Consider the following 10,648-nt stretch of genomic DNA (forward strand, 5'->3'; position numbering starts at 1 on the left):
AGAGGGACAGAGATCAGAAGACAAAAGTTAGGAAGAACTGGGTAGTGAATAGCTGGGAGAAAAAGAACCAGGGGAGGGAGAGAGAGATAGTAAACAGACTCTGGTTCGCTGGAAAGTGTCCAGCCGATCAGTCCAAGGTCAAGGAAAGCTGCACAGAGGCACAGTGGTTGTGAGATCAGATTGCAAGATGAGGAAGTGACTCAGGTAACTCGTGGTGGAGTGGGTGGAAACCTTAATTGGGAGCACCTTTGCTCCAAGAATAGACTTTGTTCTTTTGCTGTGATCATGAAAATCTCTTTAAATGGCAAGAGACTATTTTTGCTTTGTTCTGCTTATCCACGGCCAAAGGGAGGGAGGAAACTGCTTCCCCGAAGCCTGACAGGCACATCTGGATGCAGCCAGGCCAATGTAGCACAATTTCTGTACCTTTTCCTCTATCTGTGCTTGCAGTTCCATTTGGATCAGTGCCTGTAGCTTCCTCAGCTCAGCTTCATCCATTTCTTTGAATGAGACAAGTATTTCCCCTTCCTTAGAAGACTTTTGGAGAAAGGTCATCACTCTCTCCACCTGATGTTGCTCAGTTGACTGGGCCACCTCACAGGCCACCGTTTCCCCTGCAGCTGTGTGGCATAAGTTGTCCAGAACCTGTAATACTTCTTCCGGACAGCTCCATCTCTTAGGGCAGAAGGTAGAGAAATTCACACCAATGTTAGCAGTGGCATCTCCATGGGATTAGCTGCAACTGAGCAAACTTAGAACAGCTGATGAAGATGAAGAAGTGTGCATGCACACGAAAGCTCATACCAAGAACAAAATTAGTTGGTCTCTAAGGTGCTACTGGAAGGAATTTTTTATTTTATTTTGTTTTGACTATGGCAGACCAACACTGCTACCTACCTGTAACAGTATATAAAAAGGTAAAGGCACCCCTGACCGTTAGGTCCAGTCACGGACGATTCTGGGGTTGCAGCGCTCATTTCGCTTTACAGCTTCCGGGTCATGTGGCCAGCATGACTAAGCTGCTACTGGCAAACCAGAGCAACACACGGAAACACCATTTACCATATAGCTACCCTTTAAAACTAGGAGAACTGAGGGGAAGGAACATAGGAAGCTGTCTCGGCCTGAGTCAGACACTTGGTCCATCTAGCTCGGTATTCTCTACACCAGGAACGTCCAACTCCCAATAGACTGTGATCTACTCACAGTATAAAAAAACTGGCAGTGATCTACCCATTGTCGTAAAAAGACTGGCAGTGATCTACCCAAAGTTGTGGAGCTTTTTTTTAGAAAAGGCAAAGTTGGGGGAGGTTTTGTGTTTGTTTTTGCTTTTTTGTAAGGAGATCGCTGAGGGGCCAGAGATCAGCCAGTATCTACCAGGAACACCCCACGATCTACCAGTAGATCACGATCTACCTGTTGGACATGCCTGCTCTACACTGACTGGCAGCCAGTCTCCAGATTTTCAGAGAAGGTTCCTTCCCAGCCCTACTTGGAGATGTTGACCATTGAACCTGGGACCTTCTGCATGCAAGACAGGTGCTCTGTCACTGAGCTATGGCCTTTCCTCTGAAAGAAGAGGCTGGGCTGTACCTGGAGATGGTTGTAACAATCCAGAACTCTGTGTATCCACATTTGCTTCATAGCTTCTTGCTTCACTATCTTGCTTGCTGTGGCTCGCAGTTTCTGAGCCACTGAGCCTCTGCCCAGCTTGCTGTCCAAAGTTTGAGTTTCCTGCAGAGCAAAAGATAACATTGCTGTAAGGTTGTTGTTTTTTTGCCGGAGGGATGACAATAATAATAATAATAATAATAATAATAATAATAATAATAATAATAATTATTATTATTTTTATACCCTGCCCATCTGGCTGGGTTTCGGCAGCCACTCTGGGTGGCTTCCAGTACATATAAAAACATATTCTTTTTAGTTTAGATGTCATCCTTGGGGTCCCCACCAAGCCTGTGCTTTTGTCTCCCTGGAATGGGGTTTCTGCAAAGAATAAAGGACTGCTAAAGTGGTCAAACCAATCTCTTTGCTAAGTTGATGATTCTAGTCAAGTCTGTAAGGGATCTGCCTTGTTATGTAAAGCTTGGTCCAAATTGGACTACCTGGAGATGGTGTTATCAAGGTATGTGGGCCAGTCAAGAAGAACAAAGAACTAGCAGCCTAGAATGTTGGGTTGAGAAGAAGAGGTACAGAGGCCTGTCTTGCTGTCTGTGCTGGATCTAGAGCTACAACAATGGGACACCCAGGAGAGATAAGTATTTGTTTATATATGTGCTCTGCAGCTAAGCTGTGGCCCTTTCCCCCAAAGTCTCTGTACCTTTCCCTCTCCCCATAATATCCATGCACTGATCGAACCCAACCCACCTCTCTGCCAAATGCATCCACACCAGCTTGTCATTGAATAACACAGGTCACAGAGAGAGGGAATGAAGACAGGAGCCTGCAAAACACAGGACCCTGGGAGCTGCAACTCACACTGTTTGCTTTAGCAAGGCCTAATCTATAGGGGCCCCCTGCTTTTTGCAGGTCGGCACCTAGCGACGCAAGATTGTGCAGGATTTCTTCCAGAGAGAATAAAGCCCCGTCTTTGAGAGTTCTTTCCTCTGGGCTGAGCCCGGCACATTTAATTTCTTCCCAGTGCTGCTGTCTAAGCTCTTCTTCAGCATGCTGGTGATACTCAGCCAGCTCCTTCAGGAGGTTGTCCCAGTCGTTGGCCGCTCCCAAGTTATGCCTTTGTGTCATCCCCTGGAAATACAGGGATATGGGCAGCACAGGGCAATAAGGTCAATTTCTCGATGTAAAGGGATCAATGAACACAAAACAGATATTAAAAATATCAACGTTCAGGTGGCAGTGGAAGAACCTTCTTCAGTCTTTGCTGCTGACCTGAAGAAGTCACTATTGCTCAACAAGATCAAAAGTGCAATAGTGCAAACTGGCAAATGAGACTTTATCAGGAAATTGGATTTCACGCTTTTAGATTTCTGTCAAGACATCAGGATGTAGGGAGCTGCCTTATTCAGGGCCAGACTATTGGGGTGGAGGAACCACCAGGGGTGGGGAACCTTTGGCTCTCCAGATCTTGTTGGACTCCAACTCCCATCAGCCCCAGCCAGAATGGCCCTTGGTCAAGGATAATAGAAGGTGGAGTCCTACAACATTTGGAGGGCCACAGACTCCCAATCCCTTTTCCAGACTTTACACTGTTTGACAGTTGTTCTCCGGGGTTCTTTTCCAAATCTACCTGGAGATATCAGGGATGGAACCATAGCACCATTTTTGACGCATGCAACCATTTCAGATAATTGGATGCTGAGTATCAGTGCCAATCATCCACCTTTAAAGATCTCATTTACTGGAGGAAACTCCATAAAGCAAATTCTGTCCCTTGCCCATCGCCCCTCTCTGCGACAGACAGCTCTCTCACCAGGTCCTTTCTCAGCTTGGAGGATTCGCAAAAGCAAGAGATCATGTTGATTTCCTCAGCCATCAAGGACAGCTCAAGGTGCACCATCTCGCTGGCGTGCTTCTCCAAGAAAATCCTGCCCAAACAACAGCACAGGTAATGTCAGGAGGTGCTGGCAGATTTATGAGCTGCCGTGTGAGAAGGAGCGGAATTGATTCTCCAGTTGCTGAAAGAATGGCAGGAAGAGGCGGGAGCTGTCATGAGCCCTAAAGGGCTCTTGGGATTGGATGTTGATTGAAAGGCACTGATGCAGGAGGAGAATGGAGCAAAATGAGGAGGCCGAATGGTGGGAATGTGGACTGGAGGAGGAATGGATCTTCTCTATCTCCCCTACTTCAGCCACTTTGGAAGAGGGAGCATGGGTGCTGGTTCTCTCCCGATTTTATGCAGAGCAAAGAGCCTCAATGGAGGCTGGGGAGGGCTTGGAACTGCCAGGGGTGGGGGAAGCAAAACCTCCTCTGATCATAGAATCATGGAATGGCAGACTTGGAAGGGACCACTAGGATCATCTAGTCCAACCCCCTGCAATGCAGGAATCTTTTGCGCAACGCGGGGTTTGAACCCACAACCCTGAGATTAAATCTCATGCTCTACCAATTGAGGTGTCCCAGAGCTTAAGAGCCCAATGATTCTAAACACTGTGAATGCCAAGAAGAAAAAGCATCATAACCACAATCCCGTGAAGAATTAAGACAGCACAGAGTTGTAGTAACCCGTAAGCTCCTTCCCAGCCTTCCCATTGGCTTGAGCAGTGTGTTGGCTCTTCCCTAAAAGAAACTGCCTGTCCTATGGCCTTTCAGGGATGAGCTCTCCCTGTTTTGCACAGCTGTTCTGCATCATGCTTGTGCAGAAGAGGGGAAATCTTAGGGTTATGCCAATGGCAAGGGTGTCATTTGATGGTAGCCCAAGGTCTGCAGCCCCTGGGTGTTTTGTACTGGGCCCTGGAGCTTGAGCATCTCACCTGGTCTGGATTTCTTGCAACAGCTGGGATCTGTTTGATGTGGACCAAGCAGGAGGCGCAGGCGAGAGGGTTGCCGCAGCAAGAGCCATTTCCTGCCTCGTTTCGGTCCGGAACGCTTCGCCGGCAGCTTCAGACACCTTCAGAGTGCTTCTGGATGAGTAGCCTATAGGAAGAATGAGAGGTGTCAAAGGAATGCTTCGTTTGAAGGCTTATCAAATTCACCGTTTCTCTGGGAGGGTAAGCACTGCGTAGAGCAGGATGTCTGCAAACAAATGTGGAGCAGCTTGGCAGTGGCGTTAAGTGAGACAGCCGCCCTAACCCAAAAACGACGGCTTTCAGGTCCAAAATGCTGATATTCTAAAGCACCAGTGAGGACCTTTTCCAACCCTGAGGGCCACATTTCCTTCTGAGGGCCACTGGTGGCCAGGGCCAGAGGTAAAAGCGGGCAGACCAACAAGTGTGAATTTGACCTCTGAACAGTAGGCTGGTTTCCACTTACACTCAAACATTCCTCTCTATCCTCTGTCCAAGCAAGCAAGAGTTGAAGGACACATTCCAGCTGGGCAAGGAGGGAAAAAAGAAGGGCCAGGAAGGAGTGTGGCCTGGGAAGGAAAGCCCCAAGGGCCACAAAGAGAGGCCCAGAGGGCCACCTAGGGCCCCTGGTCCTGAGGACCTATATTTTATCCCTAGTCTAAAATTGGATAATGGGGATGGGAAAGGCAACAGATGAAGTAGTCCATGCCATGGGCTAAGGGCTTAATTAGATCAGCTGATGTATTAGCTGAGAGGCCGAGGGCCCAATCTGAGGTGGCATTTCTACCTTTGCATAGCTATCTTGAAAAATAAACCACTAATACCAATGGTTGTTTCTGCAAATTGCAACCATGGTGGGGACAAAGGGTTAAATACCGCTCCCTTCCAAACAGGGCCGGTGCTACTATTAGGTAGAGAGAGAGTGAGAGCTGCCTCAGATATCCAATGCCAATGGGGTAGCTGCCTCTCAGTTCCTGAAACTAAGCTGCTCTGGGTCCCCTAAGCTGGCCTGGTGCCCCCAGAAGAGATGGGTTATGTTTTATGGAGGGGGCAAAAGAGAACAACATGAGAGAGGAAATGTGTGGTTTCTACCCTGCCTGCTATTAATTACGTTAATGCAGTTCTGGTAGTTTTTAAATAACCACCAACTATTCTGAAAGTGCTGACGAATCTTAAAGGCTTTTGGGATTCTTCCCAGCTTCAACTGTATCCCCACCCTCACCCCCTAGTCTTCAGTCCAAAGATACGGACAAGTGACAAGACTTTGTACATTTAAAAGAAAGTTTGAAAAACTAAGGGGGTTCTATTTTATGTATTTTTAATGGTAGGACATTTAAGGCTGAAGCCAATTCACTGCTGCTTAACAGAAGCCAGAAGGCGGAGCAGGCAGTCTGGACTGGGGAGACGTTGTGTTTTGTTTGCACGTTAATGGGAAATGACCTAATATGCACATTTTGAACCAATCTGTGCACCGCAGGGGAATTCAGCTTCAAAATACCCACTTCTTCAAATGTTGCAATTCAGTTCTAAAAAAAAAAACCCTGTTGCACATATTAGGGGGAAGAGTGCATAAAAATGCACCACAATGAAAACAACATTAAAATGCATTATACAAAGGGAAGTTACTTGCAAAAATGTGTGTGTTACTGAAAATTATATATGAAAAAGCATTTTAAGAGAGACTCATAAAATTTCCATGAGCTTTGAAAAAACGACAACCCACATATTGCTGTGGATATGTGGGGATCTGGATTTAAGTTGAGGAAAGCGAGAAATAGAAGGAACTGAAATTGTCGGATTTCTCTGTTCATCCTAGGTAATCACTTACTGGGCAGAATTCAAGGGGCACCTGCAATATCTGAAGTAACTCGTGGACCTGCCATGACCCACGGGTGTGGCTGTCTTCCTGACCAAACTGATATTGCATCCCAGACACTTCTGGAGTTGCTTCTAGATGGGAGCTTGGTATCACAAATGGGATCTTAGCATCATAGCATCATAGAGTTATAGACTTGGAAGGGACCACTAGGATAATCAAGTCAAACTTCCTGCAATGCAGGAATCTTTTGCCCAATGTGGGGCTCAAACCTACGACCCCGAGATTAATAGTTATAATGCTCTGCTGACTGAACTAATCAATGTGTTGGAAATGGATTTTCAACGTATCACATTTTATGTGGGAAACACTTCGGCCTAGTACGGGCATTCGCAAACGTTACTTGGCTGGAGAACTGCATTGGAAAATTTGGAGTCGTGTGAATTTCAAAGGATGGCTGTGTGTTGGCTTCAAAAGTGCAAATCGGGTAGGTTCCCCCTCTAAGTAGCTTAAATAATAAACAAATGCATGCAAAGTGAATCAAATTTGTCTACATAAGATATGGTAAAAGGCCTGCGCAGTTGCTTGAGGAAGGACTGGATGAAAATAAAAATCTTTAGCATTTTCTGAGTGCAGCTCAGCTCCCGTTTTGGCCCTGTCAGCAGAACCCTAATGCCCGCCTGCTCGCCTGCGCATCTTCCCCATCCTGTTCTCCATATTCCCAGCTCTAGCCTTGCATGGTCTGCCAACCAAACCCCTATTTAGATCTATTGTGTAACTAAGAGTCTGGTTGCATCACAATTGATAGATCTGAATTCCCAGGAGAGTGGGGTGGGGTGGGGGGGTAAAAGGGATGCCATCGATTTTCTGTACTTCATCCACTTGCTGCCAAGTTGAGGACAGAAGGAATCCCGTGCTAACAGACTCTGGGTATACTGCTGAATTAATTGAGGGGGGAGAATTAAACTGCAGAGGGAAGCAGTTTAGACTCAGAGGGTTTATAATGCCTCCACATTAAAATCTTGTGGTCAGGGTTTGAATAATGCATGGGCACATCCTCACAGACAAATTCTGAGCCTTCCCAAGCCTAGAAATTAAAAGGGAATAAAAGCAGAAGCGGCATCTTCAATGCAGAGAGTTGTTGCTCTTTTTCTGAGCAATTGTCTATTTTTTCATTATTGATGCTCGTTGTTTTGATAATGTTATGGAAACCGCTTTGCGAGGTTCCTCCTGAAAAGTGGTGTATAAAAATACTTCTCATGGACAAAATAAATAATTGGGAGTCTGCGCAGCACAGACACATAAGCACATCAGAAGGAGACAGGCCAGTGGCCCATCTTGTCCAGCATCCTGTTGTCACTGTGGACGCGGGTGGCGCTGTGGTCTAAACCACTGAGCCTCTTGGGCTTGCCGATCACAAGGTTGGTGGTTTGAATCCCTGCAACGGAGTGAGCTCCCGTTGCTCTGTCCCAGCTCCTGCCAACTTAGCAGTTCGAAAGCACGCCAGTGCAAGTAGATAAATAGGAACTGCTGTGGCAGGAAGGTAAATGGCGTTTCCGTGCGCTCTGGCTTCCGTCATGGTGTCCCGTTGCGCCAGAAGCAGTTTAGTCCTGCTGGCCACATGACCCAGAAAGCTGTTGCAAACAAACACTGGCTCCCTCAGCCTGAAAGCGAGATGAGCACCGCAACCCCTTAGTCGCCTTTGACTGGACTTAACAATCCAGGGGTCCTTTACCTTTACCTTGTCACAGTGGCCAACCAGATTCCCACTATGGGAAGCCCCAAAACAGACCCTGTGTGCAACAGCATTCCTCCTCAGCCGAAACTTTGTAGGGTTGTTTTCTAGCAGGCCCCAAAGGCACAATGTTATGTGCAGCAACTGCAGAAACCCCTTTGATGACTCCAACATGCACTGCTCAGTCATTCCTTTAGCTGCCAGTGGGTGGTGCTGCCACTTCATTTCATTCTGCTCTGTAGGTCCAGCGCGTGGGGAACCTGCAAGCCTCCAAGCATTGTTGGTCAGACTTCAACTCCTGCTAATATAGCTGATGGTCAGGGGGATGATGGGGGTTGTAGTCCAGCCACATCTGGAGGTACTCACAGGTTCCTCAAAGGAATGACAGCACCCCCACAGCATTAATGCCCACCCCAAACAGCAGGGTGCTTGGTGCCTTCATCCTAATCTGTCTTGCAGCTGAATCGCTGTGTTACAAGCGGTTTGAAAAGTTTAATTTTTCGGGTAAGACTTTGATCTCCTTGCTGCTTAGATTTTTTGGTTAGATTTTCACATTTAGTCTGCTTCTCTGTCGGCTAGGGCTTTTCTTTGAGCTCTTAGAGATGCTCCCGATTCTCTCCTGTTTTGATGTTCCACCACCGGGTGGTGGTTTTTCATTGAGAATTGTCAGGTGTTTTCATTTTGGAGGGGAAAATGAGGCTAGAAATGGGAACTGTAAACAAATAAAGAAACTAAATCTTCATGAACTGGGTTTATGATCGCACTGTTGGATGCTTAATAGGCAAAGACTTTATAAGTAGGCATGATTATTATATACTCGTATAGCTCTCCTTGGGCTTCTACAGGAGATATTTCCATTCCATTTCCATTCATCAGGGGCAATAAGACTGAATCTTACTGCAACACTGGCTATGGGGCTGTGCTGCCTGGGGATGGGAAAATATGTCCATTTCAGTTTCTCCCAGTTTGTCATTTCCCCATTCTTCGGTTATCCACATTTCCTCATCAGTTTGTGATTTATATTTTAAATAAAAACAAAATTCTCACAAAAAATTCACCAGCATTTTAGTGTTAATTTCTTCTAATGTACTCTTCCTTTTCCCCCAAAGTCTTTTTCTGGAAAGCATTTTTGTACCAATGTATGCATTTCAATGCACATTTTGCACCAGCATGTGTATTTTTTTTACATGTTTCTTGGCTGAAGACCCACATTGCAAAATAAAATGCTGCGGGTGGTTGCAGCAACACATGCAGATTTAGCGGAGCAATGCATGCGACAAGCAGAATGCCTGCTGAAATTCGTGGCCTCAGCTTTGCCAGCTCACTGAGAAGCTTTCTCCAGCAGTCCTTTCTATGACTTCTGCCTAACTTGCTGGGGGAAGGTGGCTACGCATGACAGCCCAGACCAGCAACAAGCAGACATCACCACTGGGGCACCATCTCAAAAGAATGGCAGTGGCCTTTTAAGTGATGGTGGGGAATGGCTCAAGAGCAAAAGCCTGGGTGGCTGCCACAAGTTCCTCCTAGTATCTGCCACCTGAGGCTTCTGCCTCATTATACCTAATGGTAGAGCTGGCCTTGCAACTCAACTGCACTTATTTCGCGGCTCAGAAAATGGTTTCATCCCTTGCTCTGTTGAAAGAAAAGCATTGCAATGACCATGGAAACAGCAGACCACACCTTCTCCTGATCCCAGACCCAGAAGCATCTCGGGAGACAAGGGACCCCTTTTGTTCTCCTCCAGAGTCTGAACCACAGACTTGAGGAGTGGGATCAGTTTCCGATTGATGACTTCCCAACTTCCATGGGCAGTGCCGGCAGCGCTGTAGAATTTTGCGCCCGGGTAGTTCAGAAAGCACTGGGATGAACCGGAGAGAAGGTCCTGAGACAGAGAAGAAGATTAACTCTCAGCAAACATTTGCCACTTGAATTTTTCACAAGGTTAAACCCAGCTATAGGAACCAGTAAAAGAAGCAACCCTTCGAGTGGTGAATAATATGAATAAAACCAATCCAGGGAAAACCTTTATTTTTGCAGCATGTGATCATCGTTGGATTAAGCTTTTAGGAAGCTTCCAGATGACTGAGCATTCATCCTAATTTGTTTGCAGGGAGATCAGACAATATTAGCTGTTTATTGAGCATTCATTCTGATTTGTTTGCAAGGAGGCTAAGAACATTTGAAGAATGGTGCTGGCAGGGCCAGTGGGCCATCTAATCTAGCATCCTGTTCTCACTGCAGCCAACCAGATGCCTGTGAGAAACCCACAAGCAGGACCCAAATGCAGCAACTGGTATTCGGACACATATTGTCTCCAACAGTGGAAGTAGAAAATAGCAACCAGGGCTAGTAGCCACTCCATAAATTCACCTTTTAAAGCCATCCAAGTTGGTGGCCATCACTTCCTCCTGTGGGAGCAGGTTCCAAAATTATCTATGCACTCTGTAAAGAAGTAATTCCTTTTCTCTGTACCGGATCTTCCAGCATTCAATTTCAGCCACACCGTGCATAACTGCAGATCCCCCAAGTACCTCTATTTTCTAGGGACAGTTCCGGATTTACAGAATCTGTCCTTATTTTCTTCAGAGAAATGTTGGAGAGTATGGAGTTATGCGACCCCCCGAGCCA

General features: G+C 46.5%; 1 protein-coding gene across 1 annotated transcript; it reads right to left on the reverse strand.

Annotated features, from left to right (window-relative positions):
- Positions 1–2,403: 2,403 nt before the first annotated feature.
- On the reverse strand, positions 2,404–10,117 carry LOC117060322. Its single transcript, XM_033172537.1, has 4 exons — positions 9,701–10,117; positions 4,437–4,599; positions 3,437–3,551; positions 2,404–2,754 (listed from the first exon to the last, which is right to left on the reverse strand). Exons 1-4 carry the CDS (start codon positions 9,726–9,728, stop codon positions 2,404–2,406), a joined length of 657 nt encoding a protein of 218 aa, XP_033028428.1. The 5' UTR covers positions 9,729–10,117.
- Positions 10,118–10,648: the final 531 nt, after the last annotated feature.

Source organism: Lacerta agilis, chromosome 15 (genome assembly GCF_009819535.1).
Source record: "Lacerta agilis isolate rLacAgi1 chromosome 15, rLacAgi1.pri, whole genome shotgun sequence".
Classification (NCBI taxonomy): domain Eukaryota; kingdom Metazoa; phylum Chordata; class Lepidosauria; order Squamata; family Lacertidae; genus Lacerta; species Lacerta agilis.

Coding starts and splice junctions, on each gene's coding strand:
- LOC117060322 (XM_033172537.1), bottom strand. CDS start 9,728: ATGCTTCTGGGTCTGGGATCAGGAGAAG. Junction 4,600..9,700: donor GGGTCTGGGATCAGGAGAAG/GTGTGGTCTGCT, acceptor TTCTTCCTATAG/GCTACTCATCCAGAAGCACT. Junction 3,552..4,436: donor TTGCAAGAAATCCAGACCAG/GTGAGATGCTCA, acceptor TTGTTTGGGCAG/GATTTTCTTGGAGAAGCACG.